The following is a 27228-nucleotide window of genomic DNA, read 5'->3' as shown; positions in this document are numbered from 1 at the left end:
ACACTGAATTAATTGGTTCAATTCAGGATTATTGGTTAATACATATTTCCCTGTTTGTGACAAGAAGTCACTCACTGGGAACAGAGCAGCCGTGACCAGACATTCAATTCAAGCAAACTCCTCTACTTAAGCTGATAATCATATCACAGAATTATCAGGAATTATGCCCCAACCACACAAATCCATTTAGAAAGCAATTCTCTGTTTGGTTGTAATTTTTGATAAAGCTCTTAGTGGTGTCATTGTTTACCACACAAATCTCCCATTTACCACAAGTCCGTCTAGACTCTAGCACAAAGTCATTTGAGTGAACCAAATAAAAGTGGATTTAAGTCCTCAGGCATTATACTGCAGAAAATTTGTGTTGTGAAATTACTTTCTCTATTCCAACAATAGGAATGGCAGCCCTAACTCATGGACCATGTAATTTAACTGCCTCAGCTGTCAATGCTCTGAGTTTGAAATCTTGGATGAATTGTTAAATTGTACAGTTCTACACAGCGCTCTTTGCTTTTTGGATTGGGTGCGGCACCTCCAATATGTGCCGTAAGCTTCCTCAGATACCCGCTCGCTCACACTGCTAACAGAATGGAGCCAAAAATATGACGACCAAAGTGTTCTTGCCACCGTGTAATGATTACTTCTTAGACTCCATTAGGAACCAAAACACTCAGGCGAAAATAAAATAAGCTCCTTTCTGTGTCTCTGGTGATTTTGCCTGGCTCACTTCTGAAATGTTAACAACCCCCTCATGCTTCATAGGCTTCTCATGTGCGTTCAAAAGCAGGTGTCCTTTGACCCGTCCCCCACATCCACCTGAAGTGCGCACTTGTGTGAGGAAAAACATCAGTGTTGCGGATTTTACTCTCTTGGCAGCTGATGAAAGTGTTGTGGAGAGTCTCATGCGTCTTTTATGCGTTTTTAGTGTGTTTCAGCTTATGTATGTGTGTCTATACGTATATGTGTATCTGTATTTGTATGTGTTTGAGCACCAGCGGACTCTGGGACAGGGCTTTGGGATCAATAAACAGGAACTAGCTTTCATCTGTCACGGTAGAATAAATCTCCTGCCGGATGGGAGCAGAGAGCAAAGGGCACATTGCTGACCTCAAGTCTGTCCAGAGAGCTGCCATCTTGTGAGGACATTTTTATTTTTTGCAATATCAACCATTTGCTGGCAATTTAACAAAATGAGCCTTCATGTTCTTTCACAGAAATGACAGGGACAGCAATTTTTACAAATCATCGCAATTTTGCAGCAGTAGAGGGCTAAATTTCATTTTCAGAGCAGAATAGCACCAGGTGTATATGTGCGCCGGTGTCTGTGGTTTGTGAATGAATTACTGTCCTGTAAGCAGTCAATCCCGCATTCAGTCTCTGCTGTTGTGTCCAATAAAAGCCATTTGTTCAACTGAAGAGTCCTTGAGCAAGCAATCCCCACCTGCTCACTCCCTGCAGGCTGCTCTGGCTAAGAGTCAGCTAATCTCTAATTTAACACAGATAGAGTGGAAAAAATATGAATACAATATGTGGTGTGTGTGTTTGTGTGTGTGTGTGTGTGTGTGTGAGAATTGGATTTAGTTGAAGATGAATGTGTCGATATCTCTTATCAGCCTAAAGTTACAGCCATACTGATCTGGTGTATTTTGCGTCATTTGTTATTGCTGTTTGTTCTACAAGGCTGACAATGCATCTGTTTCTCCCAGATTTGTGTCAGTTTGAAGAAATTGAACTTCAAGATGATGGATACATGTCAGATTTATCATCCTGTATCACCATTTAGCCAACAGAATTGAGGAGGCGTTCCATGTTTTTGAAGAGGCTACACACCAAATGTCACATTCAAACTGAGACAAAAAGGAGACAGAAAGCTACACTCTTGTTGAAATTAGTCTGTTCAGTGAGAGATCAAACTACATTACAACAAGAATAATGCCAGGTTCAGACTACACAATATCAGCCCGATAATAGCCTGACTGGACAGGCGTAGGCCATTGGGACTGAAAATAGGTATTGGGTGCAAAAACTGATTGCTTTATCCCGTGTAGTGTATCATAGTGAGATGTTGCGATGAGATGATGAAATGAGATAAACTTTAATGTCCCGAAGGCAATTTGTCTTGGGCAAAAGTGCTACGCAGAGCTGCAGTCAAGCAATACATGACAATACAATACATGGACAAAAACATAAAAAAAATGATGCTGTATCTGGGACTTCTCACAATGTCCCGAAAAAAGTTATTACTTTTAACCTTCTTTTGGGTTTTGCAACAACTTCCACGTGTTCCATGATGTTGACCAATAGGTGCACTTCCACAGATAACTGTAAACATGCCTCTTGGCCAAGTCATGGCAAGAATTCATGACTCTATAATTGTCTAATTTGACATAGTGACAATTTATCAGACGAAAATATTGTGTAGTGTGAACCTGGCATTAGAGTCTACAGCCTTGCAAGTAGCTCTGTAGCAAGTTAAATGCTAACGTCAGCAGCTAACAATGACAGTGCTAGCATGCTGTTTAGCAAGTAATAATTACCATGTTCACCATCTTAGTTTAGCATGTTAGCATGCTAACATTTGCTAATAAGCACTAAACACAAAGTACGGCTGATGGATGTGTCATTAGTGTTGTATATACTTGATCATAAACCAAAGTACAGGACAATGTGAACTTTTGACCTCGTAATGGTGCTAGATGAAAACTTAATGGATCACCAAAGTTATTACATTGAATCCTGACAGAAACATGAATGTCTGTACCAAATTTAGGGCATTAAAGACCAAAAGGTCAACTTGCTGGTGGCGCTAGAGGCAAAGTCAGGGGACCACCAAAGTCATTAGGATTCATCCTCTTGGGACCATGAATGTCTGCACAACATTTCATTGCAATCCACCCAATAGTTGTTGAGATATTTTTGTCTGAACTAAAGGTGAACCGACCAATTGACCGCTAGCATGGCTAAAAACATGACACTGATTGAGATGACTTCTGTTATCCCTAAAGCATGACAGAGCAACGGGCTGGAGAGCAGTGATGTAGTTTAATGTTACTTTCTGTGAAGTGATTTCTGAGTGCATAAGGTCAAAACGTTTTTAAGAAAATAAGAGTTGTATCTCACTGCTATATAGAAAAAAATGCATGAAAAGTTGTTTGTGCAAGTCCAGCATTTTAAGTACTAAGAATAGCTAACACAGCATACTAAACACTATAACACTCTGCAGTCATTAGATAAAATCAACATTTATTATAAAAATACAACCAATCATATCACAGTCATGGTGTTCAGTACGGTCATTCATTAGAATTCAACACAGGAACAAGTCAAAGAATGTGATGTTCCCCCAATTCATACAGCAAATGTGCTCTAAAACAAATTCACACATACACAAAAAAAGATAAAGAACAATGTGATTGAGCTTGGCTACCATGAGGATATAAAAATAGATAAGGACATAAGGTTCCTTCTCAGACAGGAAATGAAGGAGATGGACTGAGTCATCTTTCACACATCACACTCATTATCCATTCCTCTCAGACGCCCCCTCCTCCCTCCATCACATGCTGACTTTTTGGAAAAGAGACAGAATCCGTCAGTGTGAAATGAGGTCAGCGAATGCGTCGCTGATGGAAATTCACCTACAGTACCCACCAGACCACGGACGGACACACACACATACACAGAGAGGGAGTGCGTACGCTTTCTCTCGAACACTCGCAGTCGCCCTCCGAGACACACACATACACACACACATACACACACACACACACACACACAGATGTGTTGCTAAAGGGTTGCCATGACAACTCTTACATTCCCAGTCGGTCAGGGTGAGTGTGAGAGTCTGTGTGTGTGTGTGGAGAGTGTAATCGAGTAGAGTCATTTAGGGCTCATGGATAAAGTAATTTTGTTGCAGAAATGTCCATTTGAAAGACAATTTCGGGACTGTGAGATTCCAAATAAGCCTGTGGCTAGCAGGCTGTAACACAGTGAGGTTCCTTCAGCTATTATATGACTAACCAGTCAGAAAATACTATGTCCCCCTATTAATCACTAACAGATCACATCTCTATCATTATGTGTTATGAGCCTCACACCAGTCCTTTAGTTTGGCGTTTAACAACACAATCACATTTCATTTATTTAATGTTACTCAGAACTTCTTTATGTGCAGGGTGCGCTGCGAGGATCCCTGACATGTGCAGATAAGTGTGATTTAAAAGTGCTGCAACATAGATTTTCATTGCAAATCAGGTCCAATGATGAAATATTTTCATCACAAAACATCACAGTGAGGGAAAACTGCAGGAAGTTTGATCTACGCTTTCATAAACAAGTTCACTAGAATGAACCAAATGGATATTACAACACTTACCCCACAGTAATTTAATGGTAATGGAGTAATGCAGAGTAATGAATTTCCTCTGATTTTTAAGTGAGTGAACCTCTGTTAGAGAGAAACACATTCAAATGTAGCTATCAGTCAAACACAAATAAGCTCTGCTGTACTGCCCAACAAAGGAAAAAGACGCTATAGTTATAATCCTTGAGATTTTCATGGTATCAAACCCCATGTTTAATATTATTTATTGTGATTTCTTTCTGAAATAGCCATTCAATGTATTTACATTCAATAATTATCTTTCTATATACTAGTTTTCATAGCGGCAGAGTCCGCCACTCCTGCACTGGCTTTAAATTGCCTTCACACGCACAGGAGATTCACATGAAATAATGCAGCATGTAATCCAGCGTTACTGTTTGTAATTTTATCTCAAAGATATCAGCGTCACTCCCACAGTCATATCAGAGCTCGTCTGGGATTTTTTTTCAGTGAGCTGAAATCTATATTCTTATAACTTTAAGTTTCAGTCAAAAACAAGATTGCCAGTTTTGTTATTATTAATATAGATTAAAAATGACCTCTCAAGTCAACTAATGCTGGTTTTATAATGGGGCCATAAACAGACAGGATCCCAAGCTCATCTGAGGTCAGCGGTCAGCTGACCCGGTCAAACAACATACCACATTAACCATAAAAACACACATACACACCCACACAGTGATGTGATTAGCTTGCATAGGATGGCCAACAAGGCATTAAATTGCAGCAACAGCAAACAGTAGAAATACCTACGACAACAAGAAATACTGACACCAAGAGCGAGAAAGTGGGGTATTACTAATTCAAAACAAGCCCTGTAGCTGCATTATTTTCTGGTAAAGGGCTTCTTTCTCTTCCTCTTCTGTGATAGATTTCATCTGGCACTGTTACTACAGTTATCTGCTGAAACAAGAGAAAGCTACATTATCACCAAACACAATGTACCCTGAAATCTAAACGAGGTTTTAAAGTTTTTGGGTGGAATCTTCAAAAAAAAAAAAAAAAAAAAAAAAGAAGATCAAATAATACATTTAAAGTTACACTGACAACATCTGACTACACAATAGCATTTTGTCTCGAACTTTAACACAGCACAGACAGACAGAGTGGGTGTCAGAGAGGATGTAATGCTACTTCAGATATGGGAGGACTGTGCGGGAAAGGTAGTGCCTCTCTACAAAAGAACCACTAGTTTTGTACACATTCACTGATCTCTGTGTGCCCCTTTCATGGCTGGACCAGAGAAAATAACATCCTTACTGACTTGAACAACGAGAGATGCTCCCAGGAAAACATTCAGTGGAGAGAGACACTTAACGAGTGTCAAATTAGATCTTTAAATTAGTTTTTTCACTGGTAGACCCGCAAGTTGATAAACAAATCCATCTCCAAAAAACCTTGTTGCCTCTGAGATGAGGGGCTCAAAACTGTAAAATCAAAACGAAACAATTCTCAAAAAAAAAAAAAAAAAAAAAAAAAAGCTCATCTCATCTCTAGTTTTCCCTCCATCCGTCGTCAGGCCTGCAGGAGTTTCCTGAGCTCCTCGTCCATGCCTCCCACCCTCAGCTGCTCCAGGCTGTGGTAGCGATGGACGACATCATCCGCAGTCACCACCACCACCCTGACGCCGTGAGTGTCCTCGCCCAGCTGGCAGCCGATGGCCGAGCTCACAACCATGTCTAGGCCACCGTGGCAACCTCCGGCGTTCCGGTGATAATGGCCGGAGAAGACGGCCTTCACCCCTGTGGCACATGTGAGAGAGGAGGAAACAGGCAAAAAAAAAAAAAAAAAAGGTATGAGGACGCTTAAGTTGGTGCAGCAATGAAGAAACTACATAAAGCTTTAGTAACAAAAGCTTGAATTTGTTTTTTTTTGTGGCCTGGTTTAGTTTGTCTCTGCTTACATCACAGATCTAAATTGGGATATCACTATAAATAAGCAACATGCTCTATAAAGTGCCATGTAATTTACACCACATCTGGCCTGTCTGTGCTTTATCTACCCTATTGTGTTTTAAAGCAAAACTAGCTGCTCAGTTTCTTGGTTTCTGACATGTGCTAAGCTCACTTAGCATTAGCATAATATGATTATTAGTCACATCATATATGTATATGCAAGAGCAGTGCTGCAGAAGAATTTCATATCTACCAGACTAAACACAAATTCTTACGGGTAGAAAAGGAAAGGTAGGGAGTTAAAAGAAAAGAGGAAGTAAGACAGTAGAAAGGAGAGAAAGAAAAGGATGAAAAGAGGAGAACTGAGAGACATGGTGGGGAGGGAAGGAAGGGAGAAAGACAGAGAGGCAAAAAAAAAAAAGAAAGAGAAGGGTGGGGAGGAAAATGAAAGTGCCAAGAAACTAAAAAAGGAAAGAGACGGAGAGGAAGGAAGGAAGGAGGGGAGGGAGAAAGAAAGATAGAGATGAAAAGAGAAGACCTGAGAAACTAGAAAGGAGAGAGATGGAGAGGAGAGAAGGAAGGGAGGAAAGTAGGACGGAAAGAAAGGAAGAGAGACGGAAAGGAAAAGAGAAGGGTAAGGAGGAAAAAGAGAGCACCGAGAGAGAAAGAAAGAAAGGAGGAAAGAGCGTGCCTTCCACTTGTAGAATATTTTGAAAACTAAGGGAGCTTTCATTAGGGAGCCACGATTTTCAATTTATTTTCAATTACAAACAACATCATTAATAGAGTTGTGAGGTTCTGGCTCAGCCCTGCGGCAGTGATGCTGTCTCTACTGTGGGATGACTGTACGTTTCAAATGGAACGCTGAACAAGCCTCACATTGAATGAGGGGTGCAAAATGAGCTTTTTTTGCTGTGAGAAGGTGGTATTTGAGTGTCTGAATTTAATACCCTATTTTTGGGAAAACCAATTTGACTCTCTGGCAAGCTTGTGTCATTTTGGGCAATTTTCACTTGAACAAGAGGTAAATATAATGTAGAATGTGTGCTGAAGGAAAATATTTGAACGAGAGTTATGTCAGGATAGACTGCTTAAAGATAAAATAGAAAGATAAAGGTATACCTATAGTATCTGTGTGCTTGCATGTTCAAATGTGCATGCATATGTATAGGTAAAGGGATTTTAAAATGAGTTTACTGCAGGCTTTTGGCAGAGAAAATGAGCTGCTCTATTTTCTAACAGCAAGTGTTTCCATGGAGGGAAGTCTGGCTGCTCGCTGCCTCGTCTCCAGAGAGACACCCAGCCCAAAAAGAAAAAAAAAAAGGATGAAAACTGGCAACAAAAGAGGATAAATTGCAGTCTGTGCATGAGAAAGACGTCGGTCTGTCCCAGAAATCTGCACAACAAAGACAAGTAAGATCCCTCCGAAAAACTCTTATGTATCCACTGCTGATACTACTTCGATGTCAGCGCCATGAAATTGCCCTGAATCAAGTCCCCCCACTCTGCATAATCAAACAGCACCAGAATACAAATGTGACCTAAATTTATATTAATATTTCCAGCTATGCGAGGCCAGCGGTTGCACATGTTGGACCATTAAATAATTAATCCGCCGTAGATGGAAATTGATGATTTAGGCCTGTATACCAGAGCTAAATTCATTTACAATCAGAACCTGGGGCAGCACTGTGTGAAGCCCACCCTCATGTGACTTGTGGGTGGGCCTGCAGCTATATCCTTATGGACCATAGATTTTATGAATCTGTTTGTGTTTGTGTGCCAGGAATAATAGCCTTTCAAATAACCTTGCCAATAGCTCTAGTTGAGTGTATGAACTGGCCAGGCTCAACACTGTCTGGTCACAAATATGTGTACATGTGTGTTTATGTACATGTGCGTCCTTGCTGATGTTTCTAGATGAGGGCTGAAAGGCCACAAATGCCCTTTACACCTCCAGGCCAAAGCATGTACTCATTATATTGTATGTGTGTGTGTGTGTGTGTGGTGCAATCCTTCCATGATAACAGACACCTAAGTGATTCTTATCTATCTTACGAGGAATTACGCAGCTCCATCTACAATATTTCAGACCCTGCGAATGAAAACAAAGCGAGGCAGCAACAGAAGTGTGAACCACGGAAAATGTTTGATGGGATCACCTGATGACTCAGCTAGAGACGCTGATTGTTGAAATGTTGGATTTGTTACAATAACCACATGAGGGCTATGACTTTTTTCTCACCTCAGGAAGATGAGGTAGTGGGAGGAAAAAGCTAAAACAGCAATAGTAAAGAAGTGATAGACAGAAATTAAGCCTGGAATAATAATGACGAATGAGCCAGTAGGGAAAAAAATCTTTTTGAAGCTGATATGGTGTTCTGAACCTCCTCTGAAGCTCCCAAAGATGCCATGATTAATCATGCCGCCAAATAAAGTGTGTGGGAGTGTGTAAGAGTGCATATGTATACATGTGTCAGTGCGTCTGAGTTCTGCCGCCACGTCTCTGATGATCCACATCCCACACACACACACACACGCTGCTTGACACCACCACGCAGCAGCAGTGAGCTTCCCCCATATGTATATGACATATTTGTGATGCATCCATGTAGCCGATTGTGCTGCATGTTCGTTGGCTGCAGTAGAACATCCATAGTAGGAGGCACTGTTACACACAGCATTAAAGGAGATAGTTTGACTTGTTTTTTATCTTGTAGTTTGACATTTTGGGAAATATGCTTATTAACTTTCTTCTTGAGAGTTAAATGAGAAGATCAATCCACTGTAATATCTGTCCATTAAATATGGATTTACAGCAAGCAGCCAGTTAGCTTGGCTTAGCATAAAGACTGGAAACAGGGGGGAAAAAGCTCCCCTTGCTCTATCTAAAGGTAACAAAATCCACCTACTAGCACATACAAAGTGTAAAAATGTGTGGGAATTTTTCTTGGTCATGTGCTGGTAGGCAGATTTTCTTTCTTTCTTTCTTTTTTTTACTGTGAACAGAACCAGGCTAGCTGTTTCCCCCTGTTTCAAGTCTTTATGCTATGCTAAGCTAACCAGCTGCTGACTGTAGCTTTATATGTAGTGTGCAGACATCAGTAGTATCAATCTTCTCATCTAACTGTCAGAAAAAGAGTGAATAATCGTATTGCCCCAAATATTGAGCTATTCCTTTAATAAAACATCAGCAAAAAGTTAATATATCACACCTTTACAGAAAAGTAAATCAATCAGAACAGAGTGGGTGCAAAGGGGGAAGAGGGGCAGAGGCTGAAATGAGGGGCTGCATAAAGGGCCATTATAAGATAAATAAGGAGTTATTTGAACTTTGAATCATGCAAAGCTACTCTAGTGGAGTACAAGAATAAAAATATTGAGCTGGAAATGAGCATAATAGGTCCCCTTTAATTTGGATGCACTCAAAGATCTGTACTTCACTACCATTTAAAATGTGTGTCTAAGCCAATCATAATTATCCTTTTTGCAACACAGGTTATCTAATAACTAGAACAACAGATTCTATTCTGTTCTATGAGAGATTCACCTCCTACTTTTCTCCACCGGGGCGCAGCTGTCCTGGGAGAGATGCGCTTGGCTAACCTGTCTAATGTCTATCAGGCAGAATGGGATCTCTGTACGCTTGTCACAACACACTACAGGCTTTCTTTCAAGGTCTTAAGTATAGCTGAGAATTGAAGTGGACTGAACCAATCGACAATTTGTATGTCATGGAAATAAATCGGCTCTTATGGAGAAAAAACGATTTCATAGAAACAATTTAGCAAAGGACCAGTGATAACGACATGACCTGAATTCATTTGAGCACATCCTTTTCAGAGCAGCATCATTACGCAGGCTTTAGATGTTCGACCTCTCCACCTGGTCCCTTGTCTGCTAAAAACACACTGTGACAGAAAGCAGAGGGTCGGTCTGAGAAAGAAAAGCATTTTCAATCTCAAAAATGATTGTCTGTATGAAAAAAAGATAAACAACTGAAAAAAAAAGAAAATAGAATAAAAAAAAGAAAAAAAGTTGAGAAAGCTGTCCCCTTTGCAATGCCGACAGAAGATGAAGCTGACCTCTGAAATTGTCTTCCAGAAAATGAAGGGGGAAGGTGATCTTCCAAAGAGGGGGGAGTATAAGCTGAGATTGCCTGCATGGAACTGAAAAATACACAAAATAAAGCTAAAAAAAAAAAAAACAATTTAAAAAACCCCACTATTGTTTCAAAGGCAATAAAGAAGAGCAGCAGTCTTTTCTGTAGCATATACTATTGATTGGCAGTGACCCGTTCTAGACCAATACAGTGATGAGAGTTAAATCCACACTGGCAACCTTCTTCCTGACTAAGGTTGACTGCAGGTCAGACACTACTCAGGTTTTGTGATTGTCTGGTAAGGGATTTAGGCCTGTATGTACTCCTAGAAAGTTGTCTGGAATTGCCATGGTCTGGCTCTGCTGTGATTTGAACACTGAGATGAAAAGGGACATAGAGGATTTAGAACTGCAGCTGTTAGTCGATCGACGAAAAATTAATCGGCAACTATTTTTTTGTCATTTTTTGACAAAACGCCAAACATTAGTTGGTTTCAACTTCTCAAATGTGGTAATTTCATGCGTTTCTTTGTAAAAGTAAACTGAATATCTTTGAGTTTTGCACTGTGGTTCAAACAAAAGAACATATATGAAGATGTCACCTTGGAAATTATAAAAGTACATTTTTCACTATTTTCTGACATTTTAAAGACAAAATGACTAATCGTTGTCTACAGCCATAACAGAATTGGTTACCCTGTAGATAGCCACAAAAACTGGTTGGTCTGTGTGATTTGCATATGACACAAGACATCTACAGCCATGCTAGCTGCTCTGTGAGGGTGTACTTTGGCACAGTGGTGTAAACTGCTCACAATGACAATGCTAAAATGCAGATGTTTAGCAAGTACAACGTTTACCATGTTTACCATCTTAGTTTAGTGCGTTAGCACGAAGCACAAAGTACAGCTGGGGCTGATGGCAATGTCATTAGTTTTACAGTGATTTGATCATTAACCAAAGTATTGTACTCTGTATATGTTGAGATATTTCACAGTATAGGTGGATACTTTGACTTTGAAGTCAGGGGATTATCTTTAGGGATTCATCTTTGTGGAAATATACATTTTTGTACAAAATTACATGGCAACCCATCCAACAGTTGTTGACATATTTCAGGCGGGAGTAAGACTGCTGGACTCACCGACCAAAAGACTGAAACTGCCATCTGTAGAGCCATGCCACTAGCATTGCTATTGAAGCTTAGAGTTTGAAACTCCTACTTCAAAATGGCAAAATGGAAACTCCGCTCAAGCATGATGCAGCTCGGAAATGCTGCTTTATTCATTCTTGGTAGCTGGCCAGCAAGTAGTTCCACTGAAGACATTAGGGTTTTATTCAGGCTGAACTGCCAAGCTCATTCTTCTTTAACCACTAGGCGAATAAAGAACAAGGAATCTGCAGATACTTTCTCTCATGAATCATTATAGCAGCTGATTTCATGATGTGCCCACCTTCAACCTGAAAGGGCAAGTCATGAGTTTGAATAGCTGCTGTAGGTCTCTGCTGGAATGAAAACCAGAAAGCTCGTGGACTTAAATGCACTACTGTCGGCTACTGCTGCCTCCAGGATAATGATAGCTGGCACCCTTCTGGGAAAATGGCCTTGATTTGACAATGACGAAACATGATACAAAACTTATATCATTTCGCTTTACTCCAATCAAAGTAGCACATATCACTTTCTGTACATTGTTATCCAAAGTGCCTCGCAGTACAATCAGCGTGGGTGGCCTTCCGGGACTTAAACCCTCAACTGTGGTAATGTTAGTGCCATGGCTGCAGTCATTGAGCCACATCAAGGATAAAATACCTCTCCTTAAACTGACAATATCATACTAAACCCATTCAGCCATACATATATGGAACATATAACCTCGCTAAGTGTAAGTTTCTTGCTTTACCCACTGAGCTATAAGCAGACGGGAGGACGGCAGTATCACATTCAGCAGAGGATTGTTTAGTCCAATTTCCCCCCCATTTTTGTCTCCACACCATGCTTTGCTGCATTCTTCCCTTTCCCAAACGCTTTACTTGCTGAGTGGGTACATGCACTCTCTGTGCTGATAATTCCACATCTTGTCTCGGTCTCTGCGGAAATCCCATTCACCTGTCAGCCTTGAAACAGTGCTGGTTCTTTTGTGCTTTTCTTTGTGATAAAGACTCCCATCTGGAGACTGGCCTTTGCTTTGACAGGCAGCGGGAAGGAGGGAAGAAGGGAGGGAGGGAGGGGGGGAGGGAGGGAGGGAGGGAGGGGGGTGTGTGTGTTAGAGTGCTCAGAAAATAACCAGAGAAATGAAAACATATTGAATGCAAACAGAGGAAAATTACCCAGAGTCAAATTGAATTCTAGTCAGGGTGGCAGAAAATGTACAGAAAGGAGAGGGGAACACCTTCCAATATGCGCCTGTATTTTGTTTATTGTGATTTTTATATGCTGCAGTCATCTGAGCCATGTTGTCCTTAATTGCTGGATGTGTTTGAATATTCTGAAACACGTTTTACTATTTATATGCTAATATTGGCTGCCGACATACACTGCCAAATAAAGGAATAAAGGAAGTAACGAAGCATCTGTCCACATCTAATCATGTTTGATGTCTGGGTACCTTCCTTCAATCTACCCTCCCCTTCTTTCCCTTCCCACTCTCCATCATCTCCCTTTCATCTCTTGGTCACCGATTTGCAGGCTACAAGATTGGATTTGCTAATTGGGAGCTAAATTCCTATCTTTCCAATAAACTACTCCCTCTCAGTGATTTCCTCTAGGAGAAGCCATTTTCCCTCAGACCTTTCCTCCTTTTCTTCATTCCCTCTCTTTGACTCAAACTCTTAATGCAGTTCTGAACATAGCTGTCATCCGCACATCTGTGAGAATGGGCTGCGTAGGAGTGAACATACAACGTGTGCGCCTGTATTGAAGGGCGGTTGTCATTAAAGTGCAGGTCTGGGAAATAATTCATCATGAAATGGTGACTGTTGATAATTTGCATGACAGAGGGATACAAAATGATGTAGTGTGGTGAGGCATCTCGCAACCCCGGCTCCCCATAAATCACTCTCACCCATCAGTTATCGAGCAGCATCTCCTTCCTGTGTCCTCCAGTTACACACACACACACACACACACACACACACACACACACACCTCCACAAAAAGGGGCTGGGAAATGAAAGAAGTCAGCATGTCATCTATTGCTCTTTTGGCCATTTGGTACTCAACATGGTACCTAATCATCCTGAATTCACCAAGCTATCACTATGTTTCCCTGAGCACAACGGGCCTTGAAACAAATTAGGGGGAAGAGGCTTATATATTCCTTATGACACTGTAAGGAAATGGGATAGTTTAAGTTATATCACAATTACACATATGGCTTGATTCTATTTAAACATTTATAATAATAACCAGACTTTTGGTACAGATACCAAAACGATACTTTTTTTCTGAAACCTTACTTTGAGAAATATAAACATTTCATTTTTTCATTTAACATTTAAAAGAACTTGAACTGACTAAAACTGTTTAAAATGGACAAAAGTTTGATGATCTATGTGATAGAAGAACAAGTTAAGATTAGGTATCTGACAGTAGGGCTGTTACTTTTTATTTGAAATTCAAACTTTTGAGTGTGGGAATAAAATTAAATATTTGAACTGTAATGACCTTCAACAAGCTGTCTTACTCTAGGACAAAAAATGTGAGGACTCACCTGCTAACTTGCCACCCAAGTGAGGCAGTGGAGGTACCACAAACAAAAAGAGCAGTGTCAACTGTACACCCTCGTCTGACTGCCTACCTTTCACCACGCTCAACCACAGGACTCTTGCCAGAAGCTCGTAAAAATGCCATCAGTGATAAGATAGCAAGATTTATGTACAAGAATATGAGGCCTATTGGTATTATTTCAGGAGAGGGGTTTCAGGATCTGATGATGGAACTGGAGCCACGATATAAAATTCCAAGTTGCATAGCATCACGTTATGTGGATTGCGTTCGAATGAAATTGATTTCTGGAAAAAGTGACAACCCTACTGACTAGACATTCATTCTATTTTTCAATAATTGACATTTTTGATACTTGGCACTATGGACTCACTTCAGTTAGTACCAAAAAAGCATTGAGCTTTGCTTCCCGGTCAAATTTAAACATTTTTTTTTAAATTTTGGCAACGCACAAGCAAGAGCAATCACTTTCACTTGCTGTGGAAGATTTCTGGTACACACATTTCTGGTACATTACTTTGTAACATAAACTGGGTAGCTCTATCATTTACCTGGCAATCCCCACAACAAATGATAAGATGACTGCCATAGCGATAACCTTCCAGAGTTGTAAAATCCTGTCTTATAGAATTATAAACCACTGTGCAGTGTGTCAATGTCTGATAAGCCTCCAAATTCACGGACCTATAACTCAAATCAGCCTTCCTGGATCACATTTTGTCATCTTTGCTGTACCTGAAACAACACTCCCCCACCAACGCAGCCTGTTTCCAGTCTGAATGCTCAGTACTGGTTACAGTAGAAAAAGAGATGGTGAAACAAAGAGAAAGACACAATAAGAGAAGGAGATACAGAAAGAAACGCAAAAGCATTATTCAGCCTCATCATTAAAACAATGTGGTTAAAGGCTTAGCCTTGGCCTCTTATCAAATCCCCCAGTGGGTGATAAATGTGCCTTCGCTTTTGAACAGGGTAGGACCCTTGCTGATAAAGACAACCAGCGGCAAGAGTGAGAGACAGAGAAGGAAAGACTAAGTCTAAGAGAGTGTATGCAGAGCAGCACATGGCTTATCTTCGCCTCTAATTAGCTACTGTATGTACAACTCTACAGCCGCTAGCAATGTTGGGAATTCCAATGAATTTCTCAGCTGCACTCTTGTTTTTGCTTTGTTTTTTTTGCTATATGCAAGTAAGGTCTGGATGTTAACAAAAGCAGCGTGGAAGTGTGTATCTGTCTGTCTATCTGTGTGTGCGTTCATTCGTCCTTGTTTGTCTGTGTGCTGAAGGTATCCTGAATGTAGGATATAAACCTCTGAGGAGGAGGAGGAGGAGGAGGAGGAGAAGGGGGTTGCGGGGGGTTTGCAAAGAAATCTAATTACAGTACTCCATCTATGAGGAGAGGAGAGGCTGAGAGCACTGCTGGGATTTCTGCTACTCTACTCGTCTCTCGGAAAGGAGTCACCGGTCCCCAGCCATGGGAATTCAATCTTCTCTTAAGAGATTCTGGATGTGCGTAAAAACCTGTTCAACATCACCGAAGCCACCTCTAAATTCAACATCGTCAACGAGCAAGCAAACTACAAATCTCGCACGTCTTTCTTTCTCTGCTTGCACTAACAAAATGCTGGCTGAGTTGCACTCATTGCACTGAAAAACTGGCATAGGTAGGGGCAATAAAGCCCGAGAGAGAATTATTTACTATGATTATGGGTATGACAGTGATGAGGCAGCACAGAAGTACCCATAGTAAGAGTAGACAACTTCCTCCAGGGTGTTTAGGGCTTTGTGTTATTGTTACCAACAAACTGACTGTACTGTACTGACAAACTCTTATACCAAGTAGTGAATATCAAAAGATTTTCTTTTAAAAAGTTAGTAAATCACCAGTAAATCACTTAATCGTTGGTAGATTTAAAATATGTCAGACAGTTGGTTCAAACTCAAAAGATATTAAACACAGAGAGTGAGGCAAGATTTAATATCAACCAAATCACTGTCAAATCAGAAACCAGAGTAATTGCTTATGCAATTAAAAAAAAGGGAATTGCATGATACTTTACTAGCCCAAGAGAAGGTCATCACACAGAGACACTGTATCATTAATATGAGAGGGAATGCAGTCAACAGTTCCCAGGGTGGAACTGCTCACTCTGATGAGCCAGAGGAAGACTAATTGGTGTCGCACCTTTCCCGTGTGCGGCTGTGCTGCTGAGATAACATATAGATACTTACAGTAGAATAGATCATGCATAGAAAAATGCATCACTGCATGGCAATTTATATGCAAAATGCATACGCAAGTGCATGCAAAACATACAAAATACACACACAATTACTCATCTACAGCATCTACTGACACACCTATCCAATGAGAAGAAGAAGTAGGGACGGGAATGGAAAAATACAACAGTGGGGAAAAAATCAATTAAATGTATTTCTTTGTCTGCAGGGGACTATATTCTCTATTTTCATCATATGTCACTGGAGTGGTGGGGGGTGGCAGAAAACCCAGCAGCAGCAATAACAACCTCACAAATGCTGAGCCAAATCCCCAGCTGCTGTAAGTCAACTGACTCCCCTACGAGACACCTCTGGAGTGGTCAGAGGACTCAGTTATACATAGCAGTGTCTTAAACTGTGTATGTGCTTATGAGGATTGATTTGATGCCAGTTTGTGTAACATGCAGCTATACCATTTCAAAGCTGCTTCCTATACTGTAGAATTCAAATTACTACACAAAGAAATGAGGAAAGCTGGCCAATTTTACCTTTTTGTTCATGCCAGACCGCTGTTTCGCTTTTTTCGAATAACTTTAAGGCAGCCAACTAGGAAGAATATCCTTGAGTTTTTTTGAACAATGTCCATGCATTATTGGTATAGAGAAGCAATTTTAGTGTATCGTACAGAGCTTTCAAGGGTTCCATTAAGGGATTACAAAGCTCAATACTTTTTACAATATAAGACTTGTAATCCTTGAATGGTTGGTATGGATATATTTGTCTTCCAGGCAAAAATATATGAGAGTTGGCTACACAAACATAGAGACTTGTCCTTGTCAACTGCTTACTTAAATGAAAATCTCAGCAAAAAAAAAATGACATTCATGCTTCTTCCAACGCTTAACTGTTCCTCGGTGTACTCGAAGCTTTCTGCGAGCAAGACCGGAGAAAGACGTGTGTGTGTGTGTGAGGTTAATGATGCTGCCCTTTACTGTAATGACAGTAATGATCACCAGAGTACAAGAGCACATCTGGAAGCGTCAGATCACAGGGTGCAGTGGTGAGGACAGACCAACAGGGGAGGGAGGTGACGCGTGAATAACGCGACGAAAGAGGGGGAAAATTACTATAGCCAATGTATGTCCAGAAGAGACATCATTTACCATGGATGAGAGGAAACACAGCCCCTCGTCGGAAGACAAACAACACACTTTCCCTGGCTCTCTTCATCCTTCAATATGCAGTAAATAACATATCCTTGTTTTCTACAATTCCTCTATTGTTTTCTTCTCTAAAAAGCCTACAGTTCCTCCGTTGGGATATTTTTACCAGGCGCTTGCTTGCCCTGCAGGGAAATGCTACTTCACCACAGTTCATACAGTTCCTTAATTTTGTAGCTAACATATAAAGAAAAAATGAGCAAGTAAAGCAAGTATGTGTTTCATGAAATGTGTTTCAAGTTTCTGGTACTGGTAAAAATGTATCTGCTTTTTTAGGTGATGTGGGTGCATTATGTAAAAAAAAGCTAGAACCCTTTTGTTTTTCTATGATGTAATTGATTATGTATTATGTAGGTGAGTGTGGACGTTTTAACGTATTCAAATATGAGTAAGTGGAGTTTTAGCCAATTCTTTGCCAATTTTACGTGTCAAAATAATTCACATAATTCTGAAGCTCTCAAATCCTTAAAACCCACAAATATAAAACAACAATACTATGGGTCCTACTTTAACTGTGTGAGCACAATGACAAGCGCATCGGTTTTGGGATTTGGGTTTCAGTGCAAAGTGCAAAAAAAGGCAGGGTGAAGGTGAATATAGATCGGCGGGTGTTGTGATTATCAAATACCGTCTAAGCCAGTCACATCACTGCTGTGAAACAGCTGTGGCAATCACAGTTAAGCATGATGACAGCTCAACAAACAGAAAGCTTTTCCTCAAGAAATGTCTGGATGGTTCAGAACCCCACAAAGATAAACACACATCACCACAAACCTGCAGCCTAAGACAGATGCAGTAGGATTTTCATACATACATATTACACACACACACACGTTATATATGTGTGTGTCTGCGTGTGTGTGTATTTGGTGAAGCTGTTATATGATTACATCAGACCGACACTATGTCAGCCATAACTCTAATGTATTTGACCTTGAAAATTGTTACATAGTTTAGTAATTAATGTTACATTACAGGTTTTGCACCAATGTATTTCAAGAAACAAACATGGGATGCCAATTTTGCTGAAAACTATGTCGGAACAGAGACTATGATGAGCTCTGCTAACCTGACGTCTTCTTCATAAAAAGGCAGAGTAGTGAGTTATAATCGACCAGTCTGATGTGTAGAGGTGTGTGTGGTTATTATGTAGTTGCCTGATGTCCTTTTCAGGTGGTTTAATGAAGGTAAACAGTGAATGACTAATGGTACTGCACTCTGGCGCAACTAATCTCTAATCACAGGCTGCACATTTATCAACATATCTGTCCTTCTGCCTTCAGATGCTGCGAGGATTTAATGAACTGAAGAAAAAGCATTTCAAACAGTATAAAGCAGCTGCGGACATTAGATACTATAAGAATCACCCACATTCATTTATAGACCAATACAGAGTGATTTACTGACTTTAAACACATTATTTAAACATTATTTTCTGTGCCGACTTTGGTTGAGAGTGTTTAACTGAAATAACTTGCACCAGAAACAGACGTGGTTCTGAGACATCACAACGTCTAGGACCAAATTTCAACCAAAAAACTTCCACCTGCTTGCGCCTCTCCTCCCACCTGTGCACTGTGTGCTCTGCGCTGGTCACCAAAACACCGCACAGATGGGCAAAGTGAGTTTCATGGTCACCGCTTTGCTGCATTTTCAAAACGAGAGCAACACAGATGGATGATGCCCCTGCTCTCATCGCACGATCTGACATCTGAGCTGAGGCTGCTGAGATGTCATTAGTGTTGGTCGTAAACCAAAGTATTGGACAAATTAACATTTTGACCTGATGACTGCTATGGAAATCAGATTTCATGGCAATGCATCCAATAATTGAGACATTTCACTCAAAACCACAAATGCAAACCTCATGGATGCACAAGGGGAAAAATCAGGGGATCACCAAAATCATTAGGATACATCATCTGGGAACCATGAATGTCTGTATGATATTTTGTGCCAATCCATAATTAGATGTTGAGATATTTCAATGATTAAGAGAAAACTTTGACCTGCTGGTGGCGCTAGATGAAAAGCCAGGGGATTATGAGTCATTAGGATTCATCTTCTGGGCTACATGGATTACTGTATCAAATTTGTAGCAATCTATTAAATAAGCCTTATTTCATCCAAAAGTTCCAGGTACTTTGGAACCAGAGGAACTAATCTCAAGAACTAAACTTGGAACTAAAAGTCCCTGTTGTGCAGTCTTGTTTCTGCATTTCCACTGCATCTGAGGAACCAGGTAGATCATGTAAATTAGACCCACAAGGAATTTAAAAACGGCGGTGCTTGAAACGTAGCATTCACATGAGGGAAAAACAACACAGATTTGTCCTGTTGTTCTTTGTATTTACTGCTGCATGAGTTGGATGTTAATGAATGAATGAAAAGGAGAAATGCAGAGGAGGAAAATGACATTGAAACTAAGAGCTACTGTCTCTACAGTGAATCATCAGCTGAGTGTTTGATGGTTATTTATTTCTGCTTTAGAATGTAACGACATGAAACAATCAGAAAATAACCTTTTATTTCTCTCATTCGCTGCTTTGTTCTCACTACCGCTGCTCCCTCTCCTTGCTCGACCACCGTTGCTCTCTCTCTCGCACTTGCTTGCTCGTGCTCTCAGCTCGCTCATGTTATTGCTCCCTCTTTCTCTCTTGTTCAATAACAAAGCCTAACTTTACTTTTCATGTAAACAAACAGAGAGAAATGTCCTCCCCTCGTTCTAAATTGTTCCTAAATCAATACTAGAATACTTCTTTGTTTTATGAATGAAGCGGAACACAAGTTGAAGCGGTTGGGCTGCGTGTGTTTGATCAATCAGCGGTCATCCCTGCAAAACTCACTCTCAATGTTCCTGTACTTTTGGAAAGTACTACCCCCCAGCAGGGACTGTTCTGGGGGTAAAACAATCTACGTGGAACTTAATTTAGACCCTGGTGCCTTCGGTGGAAACGCAGGTAGAGGAACTGAGTTCCTCGAAAGGTTCTTAGTCCCTGGGGAAAGTTCCTGTGGTCGAAACGTGGCTATAGTTGTTGAGATATTGAACTAAAAAACAAAATCTCAACCTAATGTGGGTGCTAGAGGCTGGCTATAGTGTAAAGATTGTTTTAATTTTTCATTATTTTCAATTTTTAATACAAAAATCTTATTTGCAGTTTGTAAGAGTATGTAAGGCACATTTGTGTCTTTCCACTCACTGTGTCATTTCCTGCCCTGGCAGTGACCCTCCTGATTACAGCGTATCTGATATGAATGTACAGTAGCTTCTCTATCATAAACTGACACAGGGTTGTGATGATCACAGTCAGTCTCTTTTACAAGCATGCCTCCAGGACAGACTCCAGTAGATTCAGAGTACAGACGTTACAGCTCCTAGTAGCAGATGAAGGAGAGAGCAGAAGGAGCATGAAAGCGCAGGAGGAGATCAGAGGAGAGCAGGAAGAACCAAGAGACAAAGGCTGTATTATTCAACAATAACTGGTTTCATTCCATTTACGCGAGTGCTGTTTTTTGTCAAGTCATCAGATTTTGGTTTTACATTTTATACATTTGGCTGACTTATCACAAGCTACTAACAATGGCAAAGCTTTTTGTGATTATTACATGGAACTTCTTTTTTGGAAAAAAGGTTTTTTTTCTAATTTCTTCTTGATTCTATATGGCCTGAATGAAATTGAAATGAACAAAAGCATTACAGTGACATTGTAATTCTCCGTCTTGTAAGGACATTTTCTCCAAGGATAAGGCTTTCCTTCTCCATCTCAGCAGTGGAAACACACATACTATTCTGTATTTCCAGATGACTGCAGCAGATAGAGCTTGACATTTGGCCTCAGCCCATTGTCATGTGTGGGGTAGCAGCTGCTGGGTGGACACAGAGGGTAGACCAACGTGATAAGAAAAATATATATGACTGTATGTAGATTAAACACAGACTGCCCACAATCACATCAATTCTCTGGCTCTGATCGGAAGCACCATATACTGTACTTACGCACATAAACCTACATGTATATGCATACAAACATGAGAAAGTCATGTAGTGTACCAGCTTTAAAGTGAGCTGCAGCATGTCTGTCATCAATAATTAATAACCGTGTACATGCATGTACAGTATGTATGTAGTTCATACAGTACAGGCCCTGTACGTAGTCTGAATTTATAATTGCCAACAGGACATGTGTGAACAAGAGTGTGGATGAGAAAGGACACTGGCACGTAGCATGTTCTGCATGGCACTGACTGCACATACAGTATTACCCTCTGTTCTTATATATATATATATATACACACACACACACACACACATATATATATATATATATATATATAAAGCGTGTACGGATTGCCCTTTAAATCTTTAACTAGTGTTCCCTTTGGGGTAGGAATCAATTATGAGAGAGAGGTGCCATCAGACCAAAACGGGCCAACATGGTTAAATACATGCTGGAATAATGACTGGATAATGAAATTAATACCATCCCCCGCCAGTCACCTTGATGAATGATTGAGAAGCGTAGCACGTGTCCGTATGAGAGGCCCTGTCAATCAGCTGTACAGAAATGGCCAGATAGTGTCACGTGTGCGTGTGTGTGTGTTGAGTCTTTGCCTTCTTAAAGACTTATTGTCCTTGTGAGAGTTTCCCTGTCCGTTACCCTTGTATCAGACTCTCATAAGCCTACAACAATGGATTTTGATTATGGAATTATTCTCCTTATAGGAAGTGAATGCATTAATTAATTCAATTATGCCTGTGTTGTGTGTGTGCGAGGAGCTTCTACTGTGGTTTTGGCTAACGGCATATTAATCCTCTGGGCTGGGATCTTAACTGTGCTTCTGTTAGATATGCTGGGAATGAACAGGTTTAACAGGAATATTAGCTAAGAAGCATTAAGACAAGAAATTTAAGACCACTTCAGAGTGGCCTAAATCCATCATCGTAGAAAATATTACTGATATTTTAGGGTGCTGCCTGAGACAGCTGCTAGACTTTTAAAACAATAAAACTCTTTTGTGGGTTGTATCTCAAAGTAAGAACCTTGTAGCCAAACAAACATAATTAGAGAGACAACAAATTTTTCATGTTGGAGTGCTCTTAAGCAAAATACCTGTTCAGTCAGTCTAACTAAAGGAAAAAGGTATAAGAAGTCCATAGCTTGTGTCCTACCTGCCCTCTTGAACCTGTCCAGCAGGTTTTGTCTGACTGCCTTCTGCAGGTTGAAGTAGTCATCCTCCTCATCAGGGCTCTTTAGGTACAGAGGGATGTGCTGGAACACCAGCACGTGTTTGGGTTTGGGTTCCTGAACAGAGACAGCTGTGAGGGATGGGTACATCACTGATCCCCCAAAGGCAAAATTACATCGGTTTGTTTTATGGCTGCAGACAGCAGCAATTATTTCAACAACAACACCAAAAATTTAAAACAAAGCAAAGGAAGACATTATCTAAGTGTGCATCTTCATAAAGCAGAGGAGATCAGAATCGTGCGGTTGATGCAATCCTACCGTTGAAGAGGAGGAGGAGGCTCTGCTCAGCTGCTGCTCCAGCCAGGTCTCCTGGGCCTCCTTCAGCTGAGGGCAGGCCGAGGCGTCATAGAACAATTGGGAGTTCAGAACCAGGCAGAGGACTCCACCCACCTGAGACAACAGGAGAATGACAAGACAGAGAGATGTGTTGGGAGTTAACATGAACAGCAACTAAAATAGTTTTAACAAAAGCTTATTTGATAGTGCATTTTCAACCATCTACAGGTTCTATTTCTGCAACTATTTTCCTTTCCCTGTGCTCATTCTTATCATCCTGCAACAAAAACCCAACTACCACAGAATCAATGAAGAATCATCTTACCATTACCATTCATTACCATTCATACAAGGGTTTGCATTGAAGTAGGCCAACATGTAAACGCTGGAGTAATGTCAAGTGTTGACTGCAATTTCAACACGAAAAAACATAATCTTAGTGGGTCATGAAAGTTTAAACTCAAAAAAGAAAAAGAATCTACAGATGCAAGATAGAGACAGAATCAAACATTGTAACTGACTGTTTTTATATCGCTCAGAATTGGACAAAAGTCTCTTTGATGAACTGATACAATTAAGATCTTTGATTAGACCTAATGGTGTGTTGTGGACATTTCCTAATGAACATTATATTAAAGACTCTGAAGTTTTCTGATATATCTAGTAACTATTTGTGAGACTAGTACAGCTAGACAAGTAGGGATTATAGCTTGACTACTGAGCAGGCAATAGCATTAAGATGATTCTGTCTATCAAGCCAGTTGGGCCAGCCACTGCAGTTTAGTCTAAGCAGATACAGTGTAGATATACAGTATACGGGGAGTGAAAGGCAGCTTAAAGGTAAGTTTGGTTAGGGATAGAGAATGGTGCTGCCTGTCGTTGGGCCCAGTAGATTTATGCACAGCACAGCATCATTTAACATTAGGCTTCCATAGGAATGCTCACCCAACGTTTGGCACATTTTACTGTGTATTGATAACTGTATCTAACATATGTCAACAACTGCGAGGAAACAGTCAATTTTTCAAATATCAAAAACATCAAAGATTTTCATATCTACTATATATCATATATACTACTGCTACTAAATCTGTTAGGTGTCTGCTTGCCCAGAAGCTGAAATAGTCGTCCCCCCAAGCACCGCAGTAGTGCTCCACTGTTCCGGGGGTGGGGGTGTTTCCCAGGTCATGGTTGCCACTGACAAACACCAGCGGGATGGATGGATCCGTCCCTTTCAGCGCCGCCTTCAGGTCTCGCTCTTGACCTTCTCTAAACGGGGTCCCTGGGGAGAAAAAAAAGGGAACTCATTACTTCAATGTGAAGGACAGACTGATGTCCTTGTGCTAGATAAGGTAGTGGATACAGACATCAAAATATAAAAACAAAACAGCATAGACTTGGAACAGAACAAGACTAGGTCAAAACCTAGTGTATGGCTGGATCGTGTATGAAATGCTAGAGGGCTTTTGGAACGATGGATACAGGAAGTGGCGACTTGGACGACTGGCCGATCAGTCAGTCAGGGACAGACTTTCGTGTTTATAGGGCTGGTCTGCTGCAGTCCAGCCAAAAATTGATGTTTGATTTCAACATTATCTTACCTGAATAAGATAAAATGAGCCAGATGGAGAAAGAGAGAAACTCATATGAATGTTGATGAAAACTGTCAGATTGAGAGCGTGAAGGGTACTACCAGTTAGAGTCGCCTAAGGGAAGGAGGATTATTTGGATGATAATGATGACAGCTCAGGGAATGATCAATGCACTGTGCGGCTCAACTTTATATCACCATGGTTACTGACATGATGAGTAGCGTTTTGGTGGAAGCCTCATGACAAATCCAACCTTTCTGCTGAGCTGAACGCAGGCCACAACTCTGTGGAGCAGTTGTCAGATTCGCTGGTCCAAGATACATGAGGCTATTTGTTTAACAAGATCTTTACAATGTGTTCATTTGTAAGCGCTGCATTGTCTGTTGTGTTGAAATCAGGCATAATACATTATTTAGCCTGGAGTTCATAAACAAGGAGAAGCATGCAAAAAAGAAGGAAATGTTTGAAACTAAATGAATTCAGTGCCAGCATGGGTAAAGGGCAGAGTATGGGTGAAACTCAAATCTATTTATAATTTACAATGTTTATCAAATAAACCTATCAGCCCTTGCTCTTACGTTACTCCTTCCTCTCCCTCTTCTCCTCTCTTATTTCTTTTCCTTTTTATTCATTTGAGTAATTATTTTACTGGCCTACTTTTGGAGCAAACGTTTCCTTGGATGTTTGGATAGGACTCGTTACATAAGAGCCTTTTCTGACAGAACATCTTGTGCATGACAGAGGGAGAAAATGTAGAATTTAAAAATGAATCCAGATAAAAGGTAAAACGTGGCTTTCACCTGTCTCTCTTCCATTATTCAGCTAGCCTGCCAGACTTCAAATTGTCAATACAACACATTAACATGAAGGTCTTTTTTGTTATGTAAAACAGATTCTGTGTGACTAATACTGCATTCCCATTAAGGTTGGGAGAGTAACTATTTATGAGTAATTGCATACTATAGTGTATACATTTCATCATAGTAACAGGGAGTAGTTCAACAAGAACAATAATATTGTTATAGTATGTTCATAGGTCATCACTAGCAGTCAACAGTCTCATGAAATCTTGCGCTTGATTGGCTAGTGTAACATAGGCGATGATGACACATGGGGGTAATTCTTGTTCAATTGTTCAACTGCCATTAGATCTATATCTTCAAGTGTCTTGCTGAATATGTACTACTGGGGCATGTCAATAGTGGAAAAAAAATGTGAAAGTGCATTTTGTGATGGCGCAGATATAGTTTGTGGGAAACTGTATTATTTGATTAATTGGGAAAATAACTAGCTGATCAATCAATAATGAAAATAATCATGAGTTGCAACCCTACATAAATTAGACATGTTGTACTGAATTTGGCATACCCCAACTAATTCCACAGCTATTATAAAGACAAATTTTTGTACGTAGGGATAACAATTTTTCAAGAAAATGTTGCTATCCATAAAACAAGTCACCTTACTAGCAATTCAGTGTTATCTATAACATTATCAATAAATCAGTAAGTGGCCTAAGCAATGGTTTCTAGCTGGTGATATGTAATGTGGTTTAAGAGAAACTTAGCATCTGGTTTGTTCTCTGGAGAGCTGACGGTTTGAATCAGCCTCTTGATGAAAACTATGACAGCTGAGGCCACAACAATGTGGACTCATTATTCAACAATCACAATATTTGACCGCTGCCACAATTACAAACAAAGGCAGCCACACTAATGAAGCTGGGATGGAGAATAGGGGGAGCAAAGACTGTCATTTGAAATGCTGAGGCAAATGTTGCAGCTGGTAGCTCTCAAATAACCCTGCTGTTACAGACAATTGGATTTTAACAGGTAAGGTTTTAACCATTTATTCACTCGTTTGTCTTATTTTTATTTCCATACGGTCAATTTCTCCAAGTATTCAACAGGCTTAAAAAATGTAGAGGAGGAAATGTATTATAAATTCTCCCTTAACCACCAGGGTGTCCTTTAGCAAGGCACCTGACCTTGTCAGCTGCTCCAGTGGAGCTGCTCTCCGGCTAAAAACAGAAAAACATGTTATATGCTTGACACCACCCGAGTGTGAATGTGTGCAGCTAAGTGAGTGTGAAGCAGGGTGGGGTTCGACAGGGACATCCAACAACATTGAACTTCCTCTGGATAAATAAATGTGAATTAACAGCACTGAAAGGCACACATGGTGTAGGCAGGGATGCTGTGCTGCCTTCTGCTTCCTCACACCTCTAGCTGCCTGCCCTCAACTACAGCAATCCACTATCATGCCATACCCACTAATCATCCCTGAGCTATACAAAGCAATCCTCAACAATTTGGTGCTCCATCAATCTGCATTTGAGACACCATGCTTCAGATTAATGGGGAGTGGGGGAAACTGTGATGCTTGTGGGCATGACCCCATTAAGGTAACAGGCAGTATCAGTAAAACATTTGTATGCTGTTTAGATGTCACTGCTGCAGTTGAAGAGAAAGCCTTGACTATTTGTAAGCCAAATGTTTTCTACCTCAACAACCGACTGGAGGAGTCGAAATGTCCTTAAACAAACTGTGAACTCTTTCCTGCTC

The 27228-nt window shown here is 40.5% G+C and overlaps 1 protein-coding gene across 2 annotated transcripts in view; it reads right to left on the bottom strand.

Moving 5' to 3' along the window:
* Nucleotides 1-3023: 3023 nt before the first annotated feature.
* cpped1 (calcineurin-like phosphoesterase domain containing 1) overlaps nucleotides 3024-27228 on the bottom strand; it is a 36792-nt gene continuing 12587 nt past the window's right edge. For both annotated transcript variants that reach the window (XM_044338089.1, XM_044338090.1), the window contains exons 3-6: nucleotides 24182-24354; nucleotides 23055-23186; nucleotides 22718-22850; nucleotides 3024-6126 (exon numbers count right to left, since the gene is read on the bottom strand). In XM_044338089.1, the coding sequence (XP_044194024.1) occupies nucleotides 5900-6126; nucleotides 22718-22850; nucleotides 23055-23186; nucleotides 24182-24354 (665 nt within the window). In that variant the 3' untranslated portion in view covers nucleotides 3024-5899. The remainder of the gene's footprint in view (nucleotides 6127-22717; nucleotides 22851-23054; nucleotides 23187-24181; nucleotides 24355-27228) is intronic.

Source organism: Thunnus albacares, chromosome 20 (genome assembly GCF_914725855.1).
Source record: "Thunnus albacares chromosome 20, fThuAlb1.1, whole genome shotgun sequence".
Taxonomy (NCBI): domain Eukaryota; kingdom Metazoa; phylum Chordata; class Actinopteri; order Scombriformes; family Scombridae; genus Thunnus; species Thunnus albacares.
The sequence above is the reverse complement of the archived record's forward strand: the minus strand, read 5'-3'. Positions and strand labels throughout refer to the sequence as shown.